The 27886-nt window shown below is 35.7% G+C and overlaps 1 protein-coding gene across 8 annotated transcripts in view; it reads right to left on the bottom strand.

The window, feature by feature from the left end:
- KIF16B (kinesin family member 16B) overlaps positions 1–27886 on the bottom strand; it is a 138703-nt gene that overhangs the window by 47569 nt on the left and 63248 nt on the right. For 3 of the 8 annotated variants that reach the window (XM_072035271.1, XM_072035273.1, XM_072035270.1), the window contains exons 16-23: positions 23460–23542; positions 23181–23269; positions 15530–15562; positions 15153–15206; positions 12349–13704; positions 8665–8823; positions 7719–7824; positions 7134–7184 (exon numbers count right to left, since the gene is read on the bottom strand). In XM_072035271.1, coding sequence (XP_071891372.1) covers positions 7134–7184; positions 7719–7824; positions 8665–8823; positions 12349–13704; positions 15153–15206; positions 15530–15562; positions 23181–23269; positions 23460–23542 — 1931 coding nt within the window. Of the gene's footprint in view, positions 1–1495; positions 6086–7133; positions 7185–7718; positions 7825–8664; positions 8824–12348; positions 13705–15152; positions 15207–15529; positions 15563–23180; positions 23270–23459; positions 23543–24020; positions 24106–27886 lie in introns of those variants that run through there. The other 5 variants (XM_072035272.1, XM_072035267.1, XM_072035268.1 and 2 more) reach the window with 5 other exon arrangements.

Here is a 27886-nt window from a genome sequence, read left to right as displayed (position 1 = left end):
ATTATCTGAAAACAAAATGGATCTGCTTTTATAAGCAAGCCCTAGCATTTTGTTATGCATGAAAAGTATGAGGTGAAATTCCTTTACAATAGCGCTTACTCTTTCAAAAGGCATTTTCAGCTTTATATCAAAAATAAAGGGAAACAGAAGACTTATTAACCCTCTTTGAAAAAAATACATATATGAATCGTGCCTTTATTTTTTGTATGTATTTATATTAAAAAATCTGTTTCAAATATGCAAAGCTGTAGGGGATCTATGCAATTACGAAAGATCTTGGACAAATCCAAAGTCACTTTACAATTAAACAATAACCTAGTAATCCACTCTCAAAACAGTTTCCTACCATTTCCTTTAAATTTCATAATAGAAAACTCAGCTATAAGTTTACAATGTCAGAACAAAGCTACAAGGAGTTACTTGTAACAAAGGTACATTGGTCTGACAGCCAGGTAGGATTTCTAATTGTGAAGTTTTGTCAACAATAAAATAATTTTGCAATTGAAAAGCTCAACATTTTGCAGTGACAGTGTCCAAAAAGTAGCATAACCATTTGTAGGGAATAAAAGTAGAATCTGCCTTTATGATGTCATCCACTAACTCAATTGAAAAACTGAGTCTTGGTGTGAAAACCTTAACCATACTTAAAGAAGCAACAACACCGTTGCAAATATAAGTTAAAAAAATTGAAACAGTATCACTTTAAACTTATGGCCACACTACATGTTTGTTTTTAGCGATGCTATCCATCACTTCATCCATAACTGTATTCTCAACACTGACCTTCAGTAGTTTAGTAACTACCACAGACAAGTAGACATACTGCTTGGTCAAAATCCTTTAGTCTTGACCAATACTGTCCAGAAATGTGAATGTGGTTCACACTTCTGCTTCATGACGCTTGGCCTCTCTGTAGCAACTCTCAGTGACCAAGCACACGTTATACTTCATGATACTATTGAAAGCAACAGCGGCAGAGTTGGAAACTCATGGGTAGATGCCCCTCTGAGTACTGTTACAGATAACTTTTTAAAATCCTCATCAGGTTATTGAGAAGACAGGCTATCTCATTATTTTGTTAGTAGTCAATTATAACTGCCTTTTCCCTTAATGATAACATTAATAGTATTGGAAAAGAAAATACAAAGGAGAGGAGTTTTAGTTTCAGTCAACTGATTTTAGCTAGAAGTTGTTTTCCACAAATACTCTTCTTTACTGAATATTTAAAACAAAAAGGTTGGGTTTGAAGGTTGGTTTTTTTTGTTTGTTTGTTTGTTTTAAATGATCTTTGTTTACATAACAAAATTTTTCTTCCCTCCATTTTGCTTTTCTTTCACTTCTCCCCAAGTTCCTAGCTTTTTCAAGTTCTCAGCTTTATGGGGTGTAGAAATGTAAGCACTTCCTTCCTTGGGGGAAAGAGGAGTTCATTGCCTTGACAACAACATGATCCATTTTAAAACAACAAGAAAACCATAAAGTCACTCTTAAAACCACCTCTGTCAACATGTAATTTATTGGCAATCATTTTCAGGAAACTATTACAGCTAGTAGAAGAATAATTTCAAACACAATGTATTGTAAAAAACATGTCCTAATACATTAAATAACTCTTTGATAGTGATAAACATCCATCATTATGCTATGTTTAATTTACAGTGGAATAAAAGATACTGCAGTGAAGTCATTTTTTTTTTCATAAAAATGCATAATATCCAGCAAGCTAGATTTCAAAACAAAGAAGAAAATCATGTTATCTGGAACATAACATGCACAAACATTTTTTAAAATGTGGGGCATCATCTGAAAAGCAATTAGTTACAGTAATTGCTGTCATTTAGCAGCCTCGATTTAAGACCATCCTCACAGACAGTGCCATGCTTCAAGTTAACTTTCAGCAAGACTGAAGAAATGCCTTAACACTGTGAGTAAGGGAGCCACGCTTTAAGTGGGCTGCTGTGATGTTCCACTCCAACAAAAAGTGTCTACTCCATGGTCTGTGAGACATTTTTGTGTGTGTGTGTGTGTATATATATTTGTTGTTAAAAACAAAAACTATACATCAAAGTAAAATGACACATTTTGCCCTCATCTTTGGAATTGCTTTAGGTAGCATAAAGTTTGTGATTTATTTGTTTAATTATTTATTTATTAGTCATAACACAACTTGCTATCCAAACCACCCTTCATCTTTCCAGACACAACTTTTCCCTTCCAAAGCAAGTTATGTCCTTTTAAGCATCAAGTGAATTACATTATCATGTCTTAACGTATGGTAAGAACAAATGGGAAACATTCTTCTACTAGTAGAGAGACTGAAGTCTAACTGTCTGGTAGAAGATTACACCTCTCCTGGCAATATGTTTACAGCATTTAGAATTTCAGATTAGATGCCACCATTTTTTCTGCCAAGGACCATCTTCCTCCAACAAGGCAGATGGCACATTGAAGCAACAGGATCCAAAAGGTATTCAGCTCCCATTGCAAGGGAAAAAACAAAAGATAGGAAACAATGGCTTATTTATCTTTTGAACATCAGCTAGGAGTAACTTTTTACTGAGCTCGAGGCAAGCCTTGACAAGTGGAAATCTTCTATTTATTTTCGGTAGTTTCATTATTTTTTGGTACGTGATATTAAATAGCCAGAAAGAGATGCAGTCTCACAGCATCATCAACCCCACCGGTAAACATGAGAAAGTGAGGAAATTCAGGCCAGTTATCTGACACATTATATGGAGACAATTCTAGGGTTAATTTTGCTCCACCCTTCAGGCAGTATCCCCAGTTGCTAGCTATCCATTTAACATCACGAGAAACATGTACACAAATCATAAACCTGAAATGGCTGTCTTACTGTAGTTATAATGGTGTGACCAAAGGTCAAAAAGCCAAAGCATAACGTCTGCTTACATTCTCTAACCTCCATCATTTTAACATCACATTTTTCTTACGCACTCATTTCATAGGACTGTAAGGCATTCCATTCGTGAGAGTACAAGTTAACTGCCTGGATAAAGTAGATAGGAATGACTCGAAAAAGCCATATCTTGTTTCTCTGCAAGAGGAGAGTAGGGTGGCGGGGTGTGAGGAGTGGAAATTGAAAAAGGGTATTGGATGTTCTCTCCATTTTTGTTCTCACTGCTGTTGACTCACTGCTTCCATGTAGCCTACACTCTCTTGGCTGTAGGCAAAGGTGGGAAACCCAAGAGAAAAGAGAGGCGGTACATCTACTGATCCCTGGTACCTCAGCCTACGTGACTTAAAACATGCCACACAACTCCTTTTGCACTTGCAACAAACTTTAATCGAGAAGCATATTAATCCTGTGAAACTCTAAAGCAGAAAAGAATTGCCAATAGTGTTCTTCCCAAAATTTTAAGAATGAAAGCCATAAACATCCTTACTATTAACACCACATAGTGATGTACCACAGGCTTAAACACACCTTACGTTTCAGACATCTATTGCAAACGTTTTGAAGCATTGAGATCAAGGGCACGAAACAGATGAGAAGCATAAAAAACAAAGGTACTCAGAAAGATTAATGAAAAGGCAATCAAGGAGGAATGGAGAAGACATTAATTAAGATGGATAGGAGATGGAGGAAGCCAAAAACAACAGCCAAAATGGAAATCAGAAGACACAGCTGTAATTATAGTTTTGATCCAATACCACTTTAAATAGAACTATTTAATTTCCTCACCTTCCCAAGGAAATATACATACAGCATATTAGAAACACACAAAAAGTAAGCAATCAAGTAATAATGGTTTTTGGTAAGATGCGTGTACACATCTTTAAGGCATTCCCTTAAAGGCTCAAAGGACTCTTTTGCCTATTGACGGCGAAAAAAAAAAAAAAGTATTTTATCAATATTCATTAGCCTCCTATTTTGAATGTATCTAAATGTATTTCGATTTCAACACCTAGTCAGATGCATAATTAGCCAAATGGCTTCTTCACTTGAACTGAATGTTAATTTCCAGATTTCCGATGGGATATGCAAACTGCTTTGAAGAATTGATGGGATGACTGTCATTTGAGTATTTATTTCTTTTTCACAGTATTTCGAAAAACCCATTCCTGAATCAGATCCAACCTTGCTCCTTCTAGAAAACACAAGCTCAATTTTTGTGAAATTCTCTTTGTCTGGCAAAACTACACATCGAATATCCTTCAAACTGTACAACTGAAGGCTGTCAAATTGTGATCGCTGGCATGAAGCATCCAAAAGGTTAGGTGCAGGATAAAAGTTACTGTTTTCCCTTAGGAGACCTATATGAGTAGTTGTAAGAACCAGAGATCTATACACATTCTGCTTAGCACAGTCTATTTTCACAGTGACATACAGCACTACTTGAATGTCAGCTAATGAAGGTTTAATATTTTCCATATTTTCATGGAGTAAGTAAGCCAGATCAGCTAATATAGTTCTGAATTTACAGGTCAAAAGTACTCCGTTTGATAGAACTAAGTCATTTACTTCTGACGTCCAGTCAAGTGACATCTGCATCAAATCATCTTTCAAGAGCTGATGATTTAAATAAACAGCATCCTCTGTTGTAGAAATCAAAATGCTCATTATGTCATGGCAAAGTCTTTGAGTGTAGTGCTTGTTATAAGTAAATATTGTGAGCAAATCATCTTCAGCAGAAAGAAGATTCACACTCTGTCCAGCAAAGCCAACATGAATCTCCCTTATTGCGATGACTGGAACCTCATGAAATATTGACAAGGAACTCTGACAGATGTTTTCCTTGACTGATGAAACAACAACATATAAAACAGAGCTGAACAAAAGCAAGCAAGCAGGTTCTGGATCAGGATTTTTGCAATTGCCAACAGCGAGCCAATAGATACCTTTCAACTCCTCCATACTAATACAAATTTGAGGTAGGGCACGGGTCATAAATTCAAGCACTTTTCCCAGAGAACAGACCTGGAGTTTCAAAAAGACATCAGAAAAATGCAGAAATGTCTGTCTTAACACAAGACTATTTTCCAGCTCTTCATTTTTACAACCACATACACATCCTCCAGTGGGCTTTCTCACATGGGCACCCGAGATTCCTGTGCTTCCACACATCATGACATTCTCTTGCACAGGGGATTCAAGCTCCACATTTTCAGTATGAGCTTTGGTGTCATCACTAGCGTGGGATACATCTTGATTCATATCAGACTTGAAGAATACATCTACTTGCAAGTTTCTTATAAGTGGCAAATGTTTTATTAATGATACTGCTTGTGCACATCTCTCGCTTTTGTCACACAAACTTCCCAACTCCTTAATTTGTTTAGGAACCAAGGTACTGTTGAGCAGCTGACTGCTGGTATCTTTGTAAAGGCAGGAAAGCTTACTGAAAACATATCCCAGACCATAGGCGCGTTCTGGTCTGACATCCAAATGAGAACCTATTGACGTGGAAGAGATCAAATCCGAGTTTTTTTCCTTTGGAAGCTGAGAACTACTAGACTGGTCTTCCACTGCCCGTTGCTCTGTCTTAAATGGTCTGTTTTCTTTACAAGTTCCAGAGTGCATGTTAGACTGAGAAAAGACAAGGCATGATGAGCTGTTAAAACCAGCTTGCTCATTAGCACACATTAAGGATCCTAAAGGAGACAGCTGTTGAAAGTGGGAACAATCAGATTCAGCTCTTGAGCTGTCACAATCCTGAGAAGTAATTATTTTATTGTCAAAATGATTGAAATTTTCAAACTTGCAGAGTGAGTAAGCCACATTATTTAAGTCATGACTTGGTAAAGAAGTAGATAAAATGTTCTGATAAGGAACGTGCTTACTCTTTAAAGTATTACTACTTTCAGAGTGTGTTAAACTACTTTCAGTGTCACAGAGACAAGCAAAGCTCTCCTGTTCTGAATTACCACTTTCCTTCTCAAATGCCTTTTCTGATGTAAAGGGGGAGGAGATTCTTCCAAGCCTGGGAAAGAAATTCCACATCTCTGTATGTTCCTTCTGTCTGTTATGATCTGTTACTCCTGCGCTTTCTCCAAGCAACTCAGAAGCACATTTGTCATCTTTAGAAATAAATGGAAAGTCATAATGTGGCTGCCACTGCTGACTTTTCTGTTAAAAATGTCAAAAGAAGAAAACAAATGTCTTTAAAAGTCTTCTGATTTGAAAATTTCTTTAATTCAGATTTGATTTTGATTCCATTTGTACAATCATCCAAAATTTGTATGATTGCATAATCTCCCAAAATTAGAGAGAGAAAAATCAAACAAAACAGATTGAGGTCTGATTCAGGAATGGTTGATCTTCCCAGCCCACCACTGCTTTTCCTTTTTACAGTATCCATTTCACTTGGTTTATATCTGTTTTACTCAAAAAAAAAAAACAAAAAAAAAAACACAGGGAAGTCAAAGGACAGTGCAGAAATGTATAAGACCTTTATTATTTTTCCACACATGCACAAAAAAGGAATCCTGTACCATCCAAGACTGCACAAAAACAAGCAACAGATAATGTCAAGAGTCCAAGATAGTTTAAAAATAACAGTGGAAAAGTCCAAAAGAAAAAAAAAAGTCCTAATGAGAGGGGTTGCAGTCCTCCTCCTATTAAGGTTTAAATCCATAAGGCTATTTAGGAATTACTCCCTGAGTCAAGTAATTAACAACACTTCAAGCAAGTTAAGCAACCGAATACAGTGGGAGGGGTCTAAACTCAGTTTAGGAAGGCATGTATTAATCCTTCATGACATTCAGGTAAATTTGCCCAGTGCTACTGCTATCATCACAAACATCCATACAGTAGCGAGTTTACCATGAGTCACAAAGCGTGTAGTGGTATTCTGCATTCAATCAATCTCCTTATTAAATACTTTTATCCTCTAAAAAATCAGGAAAGGGATACTGTTCCAAATAAAGATCATGACAAAGCAAGGAAGAAACATCCACAACAATACACCTTTCAAGTAAGGAAAAAGCTGTGCTCAATGTAGAAAAAAAAAAAAAAACACTAATTGCAAGCTAGAAAAATAAATTGCTGTCTCTATTAGCCATTAATCTTGCTGTGAATTCAAAATTCTAATTGTGCAGCTAAACATTAAGAAATTTAATTACAGGGCATGCCATAATTTAAGGCAACCACTTCATTCTAACAAATTATGACCTACCTCATACTTCAGTTTGCGCTGAACAGTGCCATTATTAAGTCTCTCATTATCCTAAGAACAAAAAAGGTACAGGTGATTATTTAATAAAGTGCCTTTCTTGTGTAAGTTCATTTAAAGATATTTATAGGAAGAGATTTTATTTTTAATAGCTAAAAATAACTGTTTTCTTATATTTATTAAACCACTGGCATAGAAGTCGATCAAGCCAGTCCTCAGATGAATCAGATTATCAGTTTTTAAATAAACATTTGTTTCCAGTGTAAACGGTTACAGTTCTTATGACGGAAAATTTATCCATGTAGTTTAAAAGGTATAAAATGAAAATCATGATTCCATCTGCAAGCTTCTTATTACCATTTACACAATCCTCATTGAAAAGAACTGGAATAGAACATGATACAGCCACTAGAAAATAAGAACAGCAAAATCTAAAACTGATAGCCCTGACTTATTGGTTGATTTCATTTTATTTTGTTTTATTTTTTAAGTATGCGCAGGAAAACATGAAAATTATTGACCAACAATAAAATCAGTGGTTACACACAGTACATTGAAGGTCAGAATTTCCTACCAGTCACTGCTCACCTTAAAACTTTCTGTAGACCAGAACAGGGAATTATCATTATCCTCAGCTTTATGATGAATATTTTGAAGCCTTCGCTGCACTTCTTGTTCAATAAAGGCATTTATCCTATAAGACATAGCAAAGTATGAAGCAAATATATATATAAATATATATATATGTATGTATATTCTTAGATAAAATTTAAGACAAGTGTTTCAGAGAGTCTTTTAACTTAGGAACCCTAAACACTGCACAAATATAAATTGTTAGGCTTAACATTAGACCATCTTTATCCCTCAAGGAACGTGGATTTTTGAGCAAGTGTTCATTTCACAGACAAAAGTTAACAAATTTGTTATCACAATTACAGAATTCAATGGGCCACAGGTTAAGCCGCTGCTTTGCATGGAACTATGTACAAGTAGCAGTGAAAGTAAGATGGATGAGGAAGAAGTAGAAGGCTGGGGTTGAATTTTTATTACTTAATGGATTGCTTTTATCAGTTTTGTAATGTAGGCAACTTGAACTATCAAACTTTTGGTCTTCAAACAGAAAGAATGATCCAGGAGTTGGTATTAATGACTTCATGTATAAGTGTAAAAAGAACAAAGAGGAAAAATAATAGATTTTAAATAATAGTGGGCAATTGACCTGTTAAAAAAGGCTTAATTATTTATTTTGTTGCTTTTAGTGTACATAAAGCAATACCATATAGACAAGTAACTGTAAACACAAACCAACTTAAATACACTTAAGTCTAGAAGTCACAAAACTCTATTGAAAAACAAACTGCATGGGAGCAACAGATAAGCCTGCTGGTTATTTATAGTATAGCAAATTAATTTTATTTCCAGACTACTCTTTAGGTACAGTTAGAGAATTTAATTCCAGTTCAACCCTAGAAGAACAGAACTTTCAAAATATTTATTTTCATATCAAAAAGTTGCAGAAATCCAGGTTACCTACCTATCATCAACTAGTGGAGCACAGGGTGGCTGTGGCTTTGTTGGGCTGGTAGGGGAATTGGTATGGGACAGTCTCTCTTCTAATGTTCCATGATTTCCTTTCTGACCACCATCACCCTCATAAATTTTTTGCTTCAGCTGCTGAATTTCCTGGTCCAGGCTGCAAAGGTATCTTAAAATGTAATTCATGTTGTCTGTATTCAGGTACCATTGATTCCCATAGTTCTTAAAAGATGTGCAGTACTTACGCTGAGAAACATGTTAAATCTTAACTATTAATATTTATGAAGATATGAGCATACTAATTGTTCTTTAAGCATATTTAGATAGGAAAATAGAGATGGCTCAAAAAACATGTTCCAACAGCAATGCTAGTCTAAATAAAACAACTTCATAAACCTCCAACACAAGTGGTATCTAAACTCAGCACATTCAATATTAATTCAGAAAGACTAAACTAATCTAATAGGATCATTTGAATAAAACTTTCCTCATTACAGAACTCTACCAATTATGTCAGTTACTTCACTTCTAGGTCGAAGTAGATTAATAAATAAGGAAAAAAAAATGAAATAAATCAAAATACAGTAGTACTAAAAACAACAACCCAAGACAACAATGTGGCAGAGCATATTTGTAAGAAAATCTTAAAACTGTGTACTATACATATAAATCAGTATTTTTCAGCTACTCTTTTCTGCATATATATTTCTGAAAATTTACCAACAAAATAAAAAGTCTAGTATTTATTTTACGTACATTATAAATCACCTTTTGAAATGGAAACCTCCTCACTTTCTCTAACAAATAAATTTCGTATCAGCCAGGTTTGTGCACACAATAGGATATGTAAAATCAGATACAGCATTTTTGACCAAAAATGCCTGAGGCATCTGGTATAAAATAAGAAGCACTTCTTGCAATATTTATCATTTAGTCAAATTAAACTATATTATAACAAAGTAATCTGCAGAACAGCTTTCACTTATAATGTAGTTGAGATTATTACTGTGTTACTAATCTAATCTTCCTCATTTCCATTACAACTTTTGTCTCCAAAGGTAATTGTTTTCCTAGGGGTTACTCGAAAATTAAAGAGTAAAAGAATAGAAGTTCCTGCAGAAGGAGTGGAAAGAATGCAAAGTAGGGATTCTAACATTTTAACTGCAATTGCAAATATCAAAATTGAAGTACAATGCTACAACTACTGTATTCCTTCCTGCAGGTTAAAACCGAAAATTGAATAGCGAGTAAAAATGCTGTGGCTTCAGCAGGAGTAAAGCAGGCTGAGTTGTTACTTCATTTTTAGAGTACTTTCTGCAGCACAGCCAGAAGCCATCTGTTTCTTTTGATTAGCAGCAAAACAATCTTGCATCCTGAGGGAAAGTGGATGGGAGATGGCTGATAGATATGGGGGAGTGTTTGCATCTATGGAAAATCAATTTAACCACAAAAATCACAATTATATTAAGGGAACATAGCTTATCTCTTCATTTGTAAACATCCTTCTATCAAAAGATATCATTTCCTACAGTTATAAGCTTATCCAGCTGTGTGATGCCTCTGCCAGTAAGTGCACTGAATTGCTCCTTGCCCCTTTTGAGCGATGCATCCCATCGCCTCAAAGATAGCTCTGAAGTTGCTTTGTGCTCATTCTACAGACCCAAATTTCTGCCAATAAAGACAAAGTGCGGGCGCGTAATTCCAGTATGAATTGGCTCTAGGTTATCATTTTGGGGGTCATCCCTGTAGGTGAAAGGATTTCGAGCCGGCAGATTATACCAACTGGAAAAACATTTTATCCAGTTATGATGGACTTGGGCTCACAGAACATTTCAGATGGATATTGGATTTAAATATTTTTAGATAGCTTTGAACCTCTTTTCTGATTTGAACCTCTTTTTCTGAAGCACGCTCTTACCAAATATTATCTAGATAAATAATAAGCAGCACATACAGTTAATATGCTTGTTAGGGTCCAAGACATTATTTACTTGGAAGTATAAACTTGAACACTTGTGCACAAGTGTTATATAAATAGCCTGAAGTATTTAACATGTATCTTAAGATTTTCTTTTGCCACAACATTCATAGAAAGTTAGCTATCCGTGTGAGTGCGTAAATGACACTCTGAACAAAATTATTCAGGCCCCTGGGCCTCTCACTGAATGACTACAAAGTTTTATTCAGTTTGTGCAAGAGATTTTTAAAGTTAACAACAACAAAATAAACAGACCTTTTCACTTCTTTGGAATCTATTTCTAACATAATTTTTCTAGCTGACAACATATTTTTCCCACTTATTACACAAACCAGCAATATCTTGAGGGCTAGCTAAAAAGCTGTCTATTTTTGTGGAACCTCCAGTTGTTTATAGCTGGCTTCATTCAAGTGAGATGCTCAGTGCAGAAAACTAGATTACATGTTCTTCAAGACAATTATGAAAAATATAGGCAAATAGCCACAACAAAATGATAACACAGTATTGAAAAAGCCTAACTAAAATCCACACAATGTAGCTTTACACGTGGAAAGAGTGACCTAAAGGTCAGTGTGAAAAAAGGAGCTATTATCTCCTGCTAACAGTTTAAAATAAACAAGATACAGAAGAGTTCATCAGTTTTGCTATAGGTAAGTGTATTTTTGGTGATTCTTCTCATCAAGCATCTGGTTTGAAGTGCTTCTGAAAGAAGAATCAGGTAATCACTGGAATATTAAAATAAAACAAATCTAATTCTACCTCAAGAAAAACAAAATCATTCTTTCACCAATAACAACAAGTTTTCAAGCTCTTGTGATAGCAAATCAGACAACGCCTTTTTAAAATGCTAATTTTGCCCTTCTTCTGGACTGCATGGATTGAATCCACTAACCCCAATGGATTTTTGCTCAGGCCAAAAATACAATAAAAAAATTCTTCCTCTCCTGTGAAGGAAGAACCCTCCTTACCTGAAAATTTTCCTCTGAGCCTTCTATACTTAGCACAAATACTAGGCTATAGTTCCAAATATCATATGTGTAGTTGATAACATTGCTTCTGTATCTAAAAGGGTTTGTCATCACATAGGGCTGTATCGAAGCAGCTGTGTATTTTCAAATATGTTTGAAAAACACCAACAAATTTTACACAGATATATGGCTAGTCTACTTTATTTAGCCCTAAAGCCAGTAACAAAACATTAAACATTACACTGGTTTACTTGGAATACCAGGAGTGTTCCACACATCATCAGCTGAGAGAGACAATCTGAGAGAGACAATCTTGACTATCAATCTCCAAATCTTGAACCAACAAATAGCTTGCTACCAATAAAGAAACAAAATGCTATACATTCATATTTTAATAAAAAGAAACTTGTAAAATAGTGCATGCATTTGTAAGGGCTGAGCATGGGGTTGGCTGAGCTTTCTAAATAGGTAAAAACAACTTAACTGAATGCTGTGATGGCTCATGCAAGTACTGTACTGCGGGGGATGAGTTAAGTGTCCGAACAGAAATCAATGAGCAGGCAAGAATCTTTCAAAAAGCAATACATAACGTCAATTCTGGTCAAACTACTTGAAACAACAAGAAACTCAAACAGTGGGACACAGAACAAGTTGCCCTCTCAAAATCTACGCCATAAAAATTATGTACTTTTTGTGAATCGCAGGTCCTAAAAACTGAAGCTATCAGAACACTTACCGTTCCCGGTCTTGTTCAAGGGCTTTTTGCTCAGCTTCTAGACTAGCCTGCAGACCTGCCTGCTCGCTGCAGCTGTTGTTTAAGGTAGCAAGCTTCTGTTTCTGCTCTTCAATTTCAAAGTCTATCGTAGAACGACGCTGCAAAGCAGAATGCCTCCTTTCTAACTTAGCAACAGCTTGTTCCAGCGCCTCCCTCTGCTGTTTTTCCCTTGATTCAAGGATTTCTTTTTCCTTCTTCCGAACTTTTTCTTCCTGCCGAGCTACATTGGCTGTGAATTCAAATGTTTCTTGAAGCTGCTGCAACTGATTTGTGCTAGCTCTATATTGTGCAAGCTGCTCTTCTTTTTCTTCTATTTCTTTCTCTATTTGATAGAGAGTATTATCTAATCCTAAGAAGCCTCTATCGAGGACTTCAGAAGCTCTTTGCTTTTCTTCCAGCAGTGCTGGCAAATGATTACTCTTCAGGTACTCAAGCTGCCGTACTTTAGACTGAAGCCTGTATTCCGCTGGCTTTATCTTGTCAAATTCGTCAGCCTTGAGTACAGCATCTGCAAAGTTTTCATCATCTTTCTTGAAACTTACACGTTCTTCCTGTGCAAACTTTAAGTGTTCTACAGCTCCTTTTTCATGTGCAATCTCCTTTTCTAGGTGATCCATTTGCTGAACTAAATCTTTTTCCAAAATAGTCAACTGTTCTAGTTGTTTTCTTTTAAACTCTATGAAACTATTCTGTGCTTGTTCTAACTCTTCACAGTTTTCATCACCTTCAGATCGGGCTTCTTTGACTTTCAAAAGAGATTCCCTGATATCTTCAAGATCTCTTTTCTCTTCTTCAAGTCGTTGTACATCCCCTCTCTTCAGGAGCTGTATCATGACCTGTTTTTCTCGAAGCTGTTCTTCTAGATGAGCCACAAGCATCACCTGCTCCCTTTCTTGTTCCTCAAGTCTCTTTTTTTCCGATTCCAGCTTAATGTACTGTTCATCCTTTTCCTTTTTAAGTTTTTCTAGTTCTCGGAAAATCTGCATTTTCTCTTCTTTTTCATTATGATTAAGTTCTTGTAGGCGCTGCAATTCCTCTTTGACACGGGCAAAAATTTCTTCCTGCTGCTTCTTCTTTTGAAGCTCTATCTCCTGTTGTTCCCGCAATCTCTCTTCTTCAAATTTTTCTTTTTCAGCCAGCAAATCCTTTAACCTGCTCTCAATGTGAACACTTCTGCGTTTCAGACTCTCTTCCTGTTTTCGAATTTGCAGCTGTACTATTTCAGTTTCTTTGCGCTGTGACTCTACTTCTTGTTGCATTCTTACAAGCTCTGCTTTGTCAGATCTTTGTTTCTCCTCCATTTCTTCTATTTGTTTCCTGCAGCAAGAACATTTACAAGAAATATATCAAACTTTTATGTTTGCTTTATCCAAAGGACAATGTATCACTTAGAAGTTAAAATGTTTTGGACAGAGATTTTGCAACCCATACCACAATTATATATATATATAGTATTGTATATATTATATATAATACAATATATATATATATATATATATATATATATATATATTTTATATAATATAATATAATATACATATATATATATATAATTTTGTTTTGCTGCTTGGAAGTAACTCAATCCTTGAGAAAATGGCACAGACTCATATAATTTATTTCAACATGTAATGTTGTGGATACATTAAATTCTAAGAAAACATGTTAGATAGCATTTATGTTGGTATCATAACATTAGACTCCATTAGCTTTATCCAATCCAATAAGAATATTGATAGAACACACAGGGCACAGTGAAAAATAACCGTATGTATTTTTTACACATGCACACTTATTTGCATACAAACAAAAAGGACTTGGTGTGAAATTTGCCTCACCAAATTTGAGTCAACAGATGAATTGAAACAATGTCTTCTCTTTTTGCAAACCCAACTGATCTATTGATAAATGGGAATATAAGCTTAGGAACAGATGGAGTTGAAAGGCAAATTACTTTAAGACAAAGTATGGCCCGTGCAATAACTCTTTTAAAGGTTCTAATGGAATCCAAGTGAGGAAAGACTGAGACTTGAAGATGCCACAATTACCCCTACAATACAATCACCTGGACTACAGGTTGTTTCTATGTGTATTCCTTGGTTGGTTTGGAAGAAGTTAAAATCTGATCGATTAAAACACAAATCAACTTCAATGTAATCTGAATTCAAAGTCTATCAACATAACAAAGAGGATAAGATCAGTGATTCTACTGTATCATTTTCTGAAGGACATCTTCTAATTGCTCAGAGCTTGGGTAGGATTTGTGGTTATTTTTTGTTTGTTTTTTTTTTGCTTTTGTTTTTTATTTATTTTGACTTTATTTAACTTGGTCCAACTATATAAAAACTCTTTCAAAACTGAGCAAGCTGTATAAAGTGGAGAAGGCAGAAAACGTCTTTCAGCTTATGAATCTAATCAATGCTGTGATCTGCAACAAGGTGAGATCTTTTACTTGTAAAATCTTAGCAGATACAATGAGTCAGAAAAATCAGCTTAGTTCTCCAGCTGATAACAATGCTTTATTTTTTGTTTTGAACTGATTGCTAAATGTCATTCTGATAAGTATTACTAGCATGCCCATACCGTTGCAGAAGCAGAATTCACAGATTAATCAAGATTCAATTCAAAAATGACTGGAGTGTAAAAAAGATCCAGGTAAAGAGCCTCATTTGTCATCAAGTCCACAATGTTCTCTCTCTATATATACACATACACGTGTGTGCGTATACTTATATACATACATGTATACTTAAAGAGAATAACATTACCTTTTACTTTCTAATTTTTCAAGCTCCTCTCGTTGTTGTCTCTCAAATTCTAGCCTGATTTAAGGAAAAAAAAAATCTTGAATATATATGAGCGAGATACACAATTATGTAATTCACAATGATTATTATAACAATGATGCAAATGAAAAGTTTTATGAAACTACTTTCTACAGTAAAAGAAAGTATTTCCTTCATTAGGGTTACAAATTAGGTATCATGCTGTCTAACACTTAAGTACAAACAAAAAAGTGAATGAATTTCTGGGGGAAAAGACTATTTAAAAAGTTAAGATAAACAAGACAAATGATTAGCATAGCCTCTGCAAGTTAACTACATGCGGACATGGCAATCAATACATACGAATTGAATTTCTCTACCTTAAACAGATCGGTCCTTTTACAGGGAAAAGACTGCCATTGGAGGTAGGGGGAAACAGAGCAATCAGTTAAGAGAGGAATTGATAGCAAAAACATATTAGCAGTACAGACTATAGTAACATCACCAACAGTTTGTTTTATTAGAGGTTAAATCAGTTAGATTCATGGAACAGCAGTCCATCACATTACAATTCAAAGTAAAATTTAAATAGTTATTCTTTCTAAACACGTTTTACAACTGCCAGTGATAGTTAATCGATGCTCATAATCCTATGGTTTATTAGCTTGGCCAATTCTGAGAAGGGAGTGAGCTACGGAACTATGCTACAGCATATGCCTGTAATTCTTCCTTTTCCTCCCAAGAAAAGAAGCATTACTTTGATGTGATCAGTGAGGCTGAAAAAAAATTCATACTCCTGTGAAGTGAAACATTCATGGACAGAACACAATACAAGCCCATTTATCTAAAATATTTTGAGATTTTAATATGTTTAGCTTGATAAGGTTCTGAATAATTACAGGAGAGTATTTTTTGTCATTTTTAATATCAGCTCTTATTACAGTCATACAGAAGTCTCTTATTTTAATTTCCTTTGAAAGACTTGTATTCTTTAAGGCAATCTTCCAAAGGAAATGGTCTCTGTGCTTTTTTTAAGCATAAAGAATCTATATATGAGCTGAAGTACTCTACCAAATACACAAATATTCAGTTATTTCAGAGCTGAAAACAACTTAAGGAGTTTACAGGTGAGAGAAACGCTGAAAAAAATGCAAGACTGCACCACAAGCTAAATTCAATTATTTGAGGAACTGCACTTTAAGATGTCACAACTTCAATTGTGTAGGCATGTGTTTTAAATATAAGGTATATTTAATATCTCTTTCTAAAGTCATACAAATGTCTGAAAAGGAGTTATCATTGGAAACACGCAGAAAATACAACATTAATGTGATGTTTATAAAACAATTCAAGTAAACTTTGACTGCAAAGTGCTCAAGAAGCATCTTTCTAACCATTGGAATAGTGGAGAAACACTAATTTAAAAAAATATATTTTTCCCCATTTTAGATTGTTACACACAACTCCAGATATTCAGAGCCTTCATATACATTTCTCATCAAGACCCCTTTACATTAAGATCATGTCTAAAACAGGCACTTGTAGCCACCATCTCAATGCCACAGCACAAGGAGAGATAAATATGTTTCCTCAATTTCTTTAGTAGTAGTGCAAAATTCACAAAGTTATGCAAAAGCAAGTACAAAAGCAATCTTAAGAGACTGTCAGAAAGCAAAAGTCTTATTCAACGGTTACCAAGCTTTCTTCTTTTTTAAGCTATACCTGATAATCCCTCACTGTAGCTAGTCTGCCTCTGGAATTCATAGCTGCTAGCTCTCGCTTCTTAGCTAGGGCTTGGCTGTCACTATATTCATCATTATTTCAGTCCAAAATAATATAGAGCTGGGGGATTTGGAGTCTGGAAATGCAGATGCCCATTAAGCACTGTCAGATGTAAACCATCTATGCTAAGAGAGTTGGCAGAGACGATTTACAAGTATTCCCATGCTTAGTTAAGCCACAGTGAAGTAAAACATTGCAGATCTGATGATATAATGCACAAACCCAGAGCAAAGTCTTTTGATATTGTGACACTTCTATAAAACACATAATTTGGCAAACATATTTTATATATACATAAAAATGGTAACGGGCTTTTGATAGAGATCTTATCCAAAGAACGTGAGCCATCACAGCAATCATTTATATATAAACACGTGAGCAGTGAAAACTCCCTGGTTTTCTCTTTGATGAAGCATCTCTACTACCTTCGCCAGTCATGTCAAGGCAATAAGTTTTATCTTACACAAAAATGAAACTAGAGCTGCTCAAAGGGTTGCTCAGAAAAGACAGGAATGAGCTACACAGAAATAGTTTCTTCTTCAGTGTAACTGGCTACTTCCCAAAGCAAATACAGATCACCATCAACATCCCCATCAGCAGCTTCCAAACACTACATCTAGCTGCTCTAAAACTGTATATTTAATGCATTTTAGACAAGTGAAAAATAGTTCTGTGAACAGAAAGCCTAACATAGCCTTGTGTATTGCTGCGTATTTAGATTCAGTGATGCCTAAGATGGTCTGAGCTCCACTGAAGGCTCTCCTCCCACACAGATATTCAGCATCTCTATTCTCTACCAGTGCTTGCACTGCGGACTTTATTATCACAGGGGTAATAATGATGCATGTTTTCCGCATCTGGATGCCCATTTTATCAACACGTTCAGGAATTCATTTCTTTTGAGACAACCACCTCTGTAATATTTGCTTCAAACTGGTTACGGGTTCAAAAGGTGTTTCAGGACAGGAAAGGAACTGAGGAGGCAGAACAGGCAGGCAGTGATTGCAGAAGCCTTCCTTCTTTAAGAAGCTAGTAAGAAAAAAAATCTCAGCATCCCCAAAAACATCATTGGCTGTAACAAATCACTGCCAGTTTTACAAAGCACAGATACAGGACTGATGTTTTTTGGATTAGGATATCCTTAATAAAAATATTTTTTTTTTTTTCATAAACTCTACTCCCTTTATTAATGTGAGAATTACTGTGAATAGAAAAAAGTATTAGCTTGAAATTAAAAAATATATATATACAGATATTAAGGACTAGAATCTACTCTTTCTTCTTTTGTAGATCTACCACAAAGGACCTTAATCTGATAAGTGTAGAATTAAATAGTCACCATTTTCCTGGAAAATGTGGCGTATCTAGTGATAAGGACAGTGTAGATAAGCCACAGAGAAAAGGAAGTCAGTTCTACTGGTACAATACAACAATAGCTTAATTTACACAGCACAAAAGTGTGATCTGGTACTACATCTGTTAGGAAAGACTGAGTACCAGCAGGACTACAAAGATGTTACAATGCTGTTCAGTAGCCCAATTTATGAGATTAATTAAAAAACCCAACATGCTGAAGACAAGACAAGATCAAGGTTTCTCATGAGTGGTTTTAGAGTTATAATATAATATACCTTACAGAAGGTCCACAAATGAAATCTTCAACACAGATCTACAAGCAAAACTGTTTTATCCAAAGCTTATTACCTGAAGCAGCGTTGCATGACACTGGATTAAAGACAAAGACTGGGAATGAACAGAACAAAGGATTTTGCACAGCAAGCCAAAGTTTTATGCAACTATCTCCACATATAGGAAATCAACAGCCTAACAAACAAACAAAGAAAAACACAGCAAAAGCTGCACATACAGCCCACCCACCTGAAAAAAATAAAAATCAATTAAAGGTATCACTGATTTTCACATGGGAAAGACATAAAATAAGCAAGACCTGCATGATATCTTCTTTAAAGAAAACAAAATCTCAGAGTACAAATGAAGTTAGAGAACAGAACCATATAGAAAGAAACACAAAGTGCAGCAAACGCCTCTACTCAAGCAGCATTTAGCAATCATGACCAGACACACTGTCTAAAATACAGTAGAGATTTTGTTATGAATAATGTCTCAGTGACCACCACTAAAAGTGTTGGGACTGAGAAAATATAGGTTTAAAAATCAACTGCTAATTTGGACAACACTTAACCTGAACAGCATAGACATTCATCTCCTTGCCAGAAAAACACCAAATGAGGAAGGAATTTTCTACAATAGAAAACAAAAATACTCAAGGCCTAAAAATACCAGGGCCAGTTAAGCAAGGTAAAACGCTCGTCTCCAACCCTGCATAGGAGGGAAGGACATAGGTGGACAATCTGCTCCTTGGAGTTGTGCTACTGTGCAGAAGGATCTAAAAGACTTCTGGTGCCACAAAGGAGAAGGACTCCAAGCTCAGCAATGGAGACCCTCGCTTTCAATGGAGGAAAACCCGGGGCAGATATAGCAGAGGTATCACCAGCTTGGCTCCTCAGGGTGGCAGCAGTTCTGGGCACAAGCAGCAGCAGAGCTTTAATGTTTAGGATGCACCTTTCGGGTATCAGCACGGGACAACCTGGGGAAAGCTTTCGTGGAATGCAGATGTAATGCACCTAAATTTCACCCTGCATGACAGGGAAAAGTAGGTTTTGGTGCTTTTTTTTTTTATTTTTCTCCCCAAAGAAGAAATTAAGGGTTTTTAGTGGTTGTTCAAATTGCAAAACAAAGGCAAAACTTGAAGTAATGGTATTTTTACTGTTTAAAAGGTGAATCTTTTTCAAAAGAGCATAAACTCTCCCTGCTGTCCCATTTTCTTCATTTTAGAATAACAAGCATTAACGTGCTCTGAAAGCAGAGTAGAAAAACTAGCTAATGCCGAGTGCTTTAGGAGTTATTACCAAACATTACAAGTTTATTTTAACTTCTATTTATTTATTTATTTTTAAGTACACCGTACTTTAAATCACATACTATCACTTTCTCTCAGGCTCTGAAATAAGGCGAGATCACATACAGCTTCAAAATGGACAACCTCTAATGACACATTCAGAAATTCAGAAAATTCAGACAGCTACTTATATAGACCCTTAGAGCCACACACACGGAGCAGTTGTCATTTATCTGCTATCTGCTGTTATCACAACTGAAAGGAATATCCCACAGGCTCTTCTGGCATTGATTGGTAAAGATACTAGACTTTACAAGATGTTTATTGCAACCTACAGAAATTGCAAATTTAGCTACCAGCCTTTAGGTGTTCAGTATTGGAAGAAAAGAAGAGCTTGAATTACCAAATTAACAACAGGCAGAATGCTGGTCATCTACCGAAGCCTCACAAAAAAAAAAAAAAAAAAAAAAAATTGGCCTGCTACTCTGCACAGAAGGTGAGCAGCATGCCATGACATTATGGGGAACTGATACTACAGCCCATTGCAATAAAGGTTCAGAATAAAGGAAGGAGTCCATGCCCTATATTGCAAGCTAACACTTTATGGATACGGTGCCATTGGCTTTGAATATGACCAAGCCCTAAATACTTGGGAACTGCTTTATTCAAAACATGTTTTCTTTAACTTGCAATTACTCCAACCACCTGTTTCCCTTAAAGTGACATTTTCTACAGAATTACACCTCTTTGGACAAGCTCACAACATCACAGGAAAAAAAAAAAAAAAAACACACCACTGTCACAATGGATGATACGGAAAGCAAACAATTTTAGCATCAACATAAACAAGCTTAAAATTATCATGGAACCACAGCCTAAGCTGAAAAGCTGCTATTGCCAAATTGCTGTCCACAACAATGCATCAATTATGGAACATGCTTTCTTCTACTGATTTACATGACCAATGCTCAGTTAAACAGCAGTGCAAACTTCAGAACATACTTTCTCTTTGCAGAAGTTATAAAAACAGTAAAACCAGTCATATTTGATTTTTTTTTGTTTTAATCACTGATCTATCAGAACGAGAACCACCTCTACACTGTGTGGGCAATGTGTAGTATTAGGTATGGCATATATTGTTTTAAACTTTGTTAAAGCCTCCGAGGACAGGGATAAGAGTTTAAATTCTGAATACGCAACTATGAGCTTCCTCACTTTAAAAAACAAATGCACGTAACAATGAAAGGAACAGGCAGGTTGTATTGCTCACAAACAAGTAACAGTCATGCATTCCTCCTGTATGGTGAGACTTAAGTATAATGCTTCCTTGTGCTTACAAATTAAGCAAGACAAAATATCCATTCCTGCAAGACAAGCCACAAAGATTAATTGAATGCAGAAGAACAGGACAATATTATTAGCCCTCTGCTCATAGTTTACAGACTAATAGCACACAGGCATGAAAGTTTTCAGGAATATGAAGGTATTTCACCTAACTTGAGCCTCAATTTCAACAGGAACAGCTCTCACCACACCCAAAAAAAGCAAAATACAGTTTAGAAGAAGTGCTAGATGGGTGGAGTTTTTAAAATTTGCTGAATACACTGATAATTTAATTATATGAGTCATACTTATTGAGTTCCAGGAAAGCAAGGCCAGATATTTGAAGAACTGACAATGAAAAAAGCTACATTGCACAAAAGGTTGGGGGAAAAAAAAAAAAAGAATTTGTTGCAAACTACTCTATCCTGGATCAAGTAACTCTTCTATTTGTTTGCTCTCTTGTTCTTGTTGAAATCACAAGTCACAGGAAAATTCCCTTCTACAAGACGTGATTTAGCATTATCTGCAGACAGTATGAACTCCTTGGGCAGGGAAATCATTCTTAAGCCTACCTTCAACTGGGCCATGCCCATGCAGTTATATTTTGCTGTAAATCTGGAAGAGTAAACATGAGGCAATGCTGAAAAAATCTGTCCTGGTTTACACTGACTGCAAAGTCAAGGCCACCACTGTGCAGTATGATACAATTATTCATAAAAGTATTTTAACAGTCATGTCACTAGACTAGAAAAACCCACTATAGCCCAAGGTAGATCAATAACCAGAGGTAACAAAGAACAGTCAGGAACTTTCATAGAACTTTCCCTGGCCCTCAGAAGATGTAATGCTAGCAGTTGTCACTACAAGTTCATTAACTTTTCAAAAAGGCTAAAGAAACAGGAAGAAAAATACACACGTATACACACACAGGGTTTTTTTGTTTTTGTTTTTTACTTTCTCTTTCTTCTCTGTCAGAAAAAAATATGTAATTTATGAACAACTAGCTCATTGTCTCAAGTTCTCAGCAGGTATTTTAGTGGCAAAAGAGTAATAAAGAAGACAGCGTTTGAAGCAACGTTATTAGATATACTCACTGTATTTAAGACTTTGCTTAACTTGAAGTTATTATTACCCATCTGATCTTCCTAAATTCTAACAGATAAAGAACAACCCCCCAGTAAAACTCAGAAATAGAGCTGTACTATCCCAGCTTGTAATTCAATTCATGGCCAATTTTTCAAAAGCACATAAGTGGTTTACGCGTCTCATCTCACTCTCAATTAAAAACACAGGCACTAGCTTATGAAAAAAAGTAGAACAAAAACAACATCAATTCTATATAAGTCACTTAAAGAACACTGGTAAAGACATTAAAGCAGATTCTCTACAATAAGTAGTCTATTTCCCTGTAACCATATAATAAAATGGTTTTCCATATCCTAACTTGGCCACCTACTAGGAAGTATACAAGCAAGAACATAAGACATTCATTTCCCAGACTTCTAATGCCTGCATTGGTTTTATACTAGACTCAAGAAATCTTAATTTTCAGTTTAAAATTCATTTTTCTTATGAAAAATAGTTAACGGTTAACTTGTAATTCTGAAGAAAGCATAAACGCAAATTTGCAATGTCATTACTGTGCTGAACTGCCTTCGTTAGAATACCAAATCTTTTCTCCCAGAAAACTTATGTCAGATCTGTCAGTGTGGCTGTTGTCTGGTTCAGTTACGGTTCTTGTATTTCAATAGTGAGACCCCAGGTAAAGGCAAGCTTTAAGCTGGATGGAAAGCTTCTGTGTCCTTTTACCTCTTTTTCTAGCATGAACTTGAATTTTTAGTTCAAATAACATTTCTTAGAAGTTCTCACCTCGTTCAGAACTCATTATTTAGTACACTATTAACATTAGAACAAAATATTTTCTATTACAGCCATTTGGAATATTCAAACCATTAAAATGAAGAATGGGTGCCAACTGCAAGAAGAACGTTTTTTAACATACTCACCCTGGATTATAAAGCATAACGGCTGATAGGTTCTCACAAGATTTTGAGAGATCTGTCATAGACAAGCTGAAGGAAGACAGCAGTCCACTCTAACAACAGACCATAAAATATATATTAGACAAACACTGCTGTGCTTGCAAACTTTTGTTTCACTTGATGAAATATGAAATATTCTATGTAAAACAAAACTAAGCAAACCTACAACGTTCAAGGTATGTCTATATTAGCAGTAAAGTTGTGAAGAGGTTGAAATTCCCCCAAATGCTGATTTTACCTCACCTTTCTTTTTTCCCTTAGTTTAGCAGCTTCTTTGGGATGGTTAAAGCGAAACATATTGGTTCTTCCAAGTAATATAACAGCACCTGATGAGAAAAACACACACCATTTACTGACAATAGACTGTATCAGGAAATGCCAAATAATTTTTCTGTCATCCAATATGTAAGCACAGCCTTCCGTTAAGTAAGAACAAAATGAAAATGCACTTTGACACAGCTATGTTAATGGATGTGTATATTTTATTCCTCCTTCTTCCTACCTAAAAAAACAAAAAATAAACAAAAAAAACACATATGTTCATGCACAGAAAGGTCAATCATGTTCATGCAGTTTAGTTTAAAGAATAAGTAGAGGAAGCAGTCATAACAGCTGCCGCAGTTTGACCTACACACTTCAACAGTGTTACTTTAGAGGCTACCAGCAGGTACGGAACACCATGGGAACATCCATAAATGTGACTAAGAACAAACTAATCATTATTCATCCACTTCTGATCGAAGTCAAGATTGAATCTACCTAAACTGAAAGCTACACTTTTTCATAATTTGTACTCTCACTTACCTTTTTCTTCTTTATGTAGAGCAACACTGAAGTTTGTCATCACTCAAAACAGGCTTATTAGTCTTTTATACCCAATAGTTATTTTCTGAGGAAAGAACCTTGAATAATTCATATTGTTCAATGCACATCCATTATTGTATTTAATCAGCTACGGTACAGGTCATATATAATCTGACTCTGGGCAACTCTTATAATATTTTAAAGACACTAGCACCAAGATTAATACTTTCCCACTAAAAAGCACATTGTTAGCGATGTCTCACTGCTGTCATAACATTGAAATCTTCCAAATTAACCACAACAAAATTAACCATTTATCTGTCGAATGGTGTGAAGGAATTTTAAAAGAGAACAGATTCTATTACACTTAAAACCTGAAAAAAATGCACTTACAACTGCTTACTACAAACAAATTGTTATCATCTGAGAATGAAATGCTGCCCTGCATAAGCAGTGCTTCTCTTCAGATTAGCTTAATTAGGAACATCAACACAAATAAGGCCATTCAGTCTTGGCAATTCAATGATAAGAGGCACTATAGTCACAATATCACTTCTTGCTGTCTACACAACACCTCAATTTTGGACCATAAACACAGTTCACTTCAGACTAACGTTAAGATGAATTACCTTCCACAGATCTATATGCAGCTTTGTATTGCCAAGTCATTTTGATACCACTTCTGTAATTTGTGACAGAAGCTGGTTGACCCTTCCTTCATGAATTGCGCTGGGCACATATATACACATATTTTTAATGTAAGCACATTAAAAGGGGTCGCTGCCAGTCATGACTGCTGTAGTGAAAGGGGTAAGTCTTCACATGCTCACAGTCGTGCCAAACATCTCTCTGCTCCACTCTTGCTGCCTGCCTGGAAGGATGTTTTGATTACTTTAGCAGAGGAGACATTGAGGATTCCAGTGAAATTCCTTCAGTTACTTTCAAATGAAGATGCTGTAAACATTTTTGGCCATGTTACTAGGTAGAAGTTACTTAAGTAAATTATTAAAAATTTCAGAATGAATTCAGCTAAAGATACTTGTTCCTAACTTGACATATCTGAAAGAAAACAGGTGGAAGAGGCTTAACAGCAGCACATGACATTCAAAATCAGATGGAGGATCATATGAATTACAACTAGGTTTCTCTTTCAGTACTTCTCCAAATCATACAATGATGAGCCTAGCATAAGTCTGAACAGGAAGAAGGAAAAGGGCTATGTGCACGTCACACGATACGCTTGTGAAGTACTTCAAATCACAGAATGGTTTGGGTTGGAAGGGACCCTAAAGATCATCTAGTTCCTAACCCCCTGCCACAGAGACACCTTCTCGTAGGCCAGGTTGCTCATTTTAGTACACCATTATAGTCAATGCACAGATTTGAAGGGGACTGCAATTCCTCTGCTTTTCCCATTACATTCCTTTTTTTTTTTTTTTATCCCAGAATGTCATAGGCATTGTTACTTCACAATGCCACTTTTTGCATTATGGAACCTCTGTTTGCTGATATAGGATTTTATTGTAGGATTTTATTATTATTGCAGTTTTTCCTTATTAATATAATCCTAGCTCCCACTTGACAGAACTTAGATACGCAGCAACATGAAAACAGATCAAGGAAAAAAACTTTGGATCAAAAGCATACTGTCAAATATTTCCTAAGCATTGGGTTAGATGGTCCTTTATCGTACAATGCAGTTCCCCATCAGAATGCAAGTGTGCAGCATCAATGTCGTCATGGAAACATAACTGGCTTTGCTATGGGGTTTGCTTTTCATTTGTTTACTCTAAGCAACAATTCTTATTCTTCTAGAATGTTAAATAGCAAAGAAAAAAAGGTTTCTCAAATACACCGACAGTACTAAGAACAACAAGAACCATTCAAGAACAGTCTTTATCATTTAGGGAACTCTGATCCGGTAATTTAATTGGTTGACTCCAACACAAAAGTGACCAGAGAATAGGAAACAAGTATGAAGAATGCATGTTCAAATACCATCAAGCACTTCTCATCTACACACATCACTGTTTTGGAACTGTGCAAACAAAGGAAACAAAGGTATCCATAATTAAGATCTTCCTAACTTCTAAAATTTTATTTTATGATTCTAAAAGTTACTTGTATTACCAAACTATAAAAAAACAAGCATGGAGAAATGACATTAACTACAGACAGGTTAGCAGTTTGGCCTCGAAATGGAAAATTCATTTTAAACTGAGGATAAATTTAAGGTAAAGAACAAACTCCAGTGAGTATTTGTTCAATTACCTTTACAAATCTTATCACATGTTCTTTGTAAGAACAAAATATCATAGCAAGTTGCATTACTCAAGAGGCCACATTAGCCAGAATTCACAAATGGTGGAAGTAATCTGAAGAAGGAAGTGGTAATTAATGCCTCTTTTTTTATATATTAACTATTATTAATAACTGTTCATTTGAAAGTGTGCTGATTTTTTTTTAGACTGTCACAAACGGAAGCATTTAAATATATCAGTAGATAATCAGCAATACCTAAAGCAGATATTTAAAGAGGCTGGCATTTCATGCTGTGAGACTAAATGCTAACACAGCTAGGAGAGATATATTGTGCACGAGTTGTTAAACCAGTTATTTCATCAGCTTTGCCCACCTGATGTCAAAGCTGCCATCCTTCTTTCAGACTCAATCTGGTTACACAGTCTACAGATCCGCTTGTGCAGCTGTTTTTCAAAATTTAGTAATTCAAAGCAACCCTTTTCCAGCCCCCCTTTTTCTGAGTTGCAAATTTCTTTAGACAGAAATTCAGGAGAAGAAAAACAAAAACAAAAACATGCTTCTACTCTTCACAGTACAAAAATCAAGTTGCTGCATATGCCTGAAAGAAGGAAACAGGACCTAAACTTCTGCCTTCTTCTGAGCCAATCAAACCTATAATGCCTAAGAAACACAGCAGGCTAAAATAAAGATGAGCCATTGCAAGCACAATTCGTGTTAACAGTGTTTCTTGCCATCAATGCCAATGTTCCTAACAATTTATCAATAGGAGTTACTCAAATCCAAGACAAAGGAGTTGGGCTTTCTTTTTTTTTGTTCTGTATCTATAACAGAAACAACTGAATGTCTCTTATTTCACATGAATAGACACTTCACAGAATCAACATGCCCTGGCCATAACAAAGCTATTTTCTGAAAGCAAAATCTTGCAGCACTTGAGTTTGAGAAGGTGCAAGACTCGTTGTTCAGCACTACTTTGTCCACTGTGTTCCTCATTTGTTAGAACGAGCTTATTCTGAAAGCTTCTGTCCAGGAGAGGGGCACTGCTTTTCAGCAGCTGAGCTCTGTTACAACCTCACTTCTCAACATGACTTCAGCTCATAGCTAAACGGGAAAGTATTCTGGGTGATCCTGGAAGATAAAACATCCAGAACCTCTGCTGCAGCACTCTTCAGTTTACTTGTTAGTCAGTCCTTTCCAGGCCAACAAAATACACCTTTGTTCCCAGTTGTCCCGGCTGCTTTCAATCATTTCCAGATTTTAAAGCTTTTATATTAAAATTGTAATCCTCTGAACTTCATCTGTAAGGGTTAGCCTCCCTCTTTTTGTCACTTTCCTACATCTGTAGTTAACAGATACTCCAACTAAATCTCCTGCTACCCAAGAGGATTTGGCAATAGAGTGTTAAGTGGGACTGCACTGAAGCCCTGAGAAGGAAAAAAAAAAAAACAAACAACTCTGATGTTACTTTAGTCATGCAGATACCAGTATTATTTTTCTTAATATCACACCAACCTAAGCTATCTGCCATGGTGTTCACTTTACGTATAAACTTTGAATGAAATCAGACAGCAAGGATCAGTTCATACTCAAGATTCTGAAGTGGC

This window comes from Anas platyrhynchos, chromosome 3, assembly GCF_047663525.1.
Source record: "Anas platyrhynchos isolate ZD024472 breed Pekin duck chromosome 3, IASCAAS_PekinDuck_T2T, whole genome shotgun sequence".
Taxonomy (NCBI): domain Eukaryota; kingdom Metazoa; phylum Chordata; class Aves; order Anseriformes; family Anatidae; genus Anas; species Anas platyrhynchos.
Note: the sequence above shows the minus strand (reverse complement) of the source record. Positions and strands in the feature narration are given on the sequence as shown.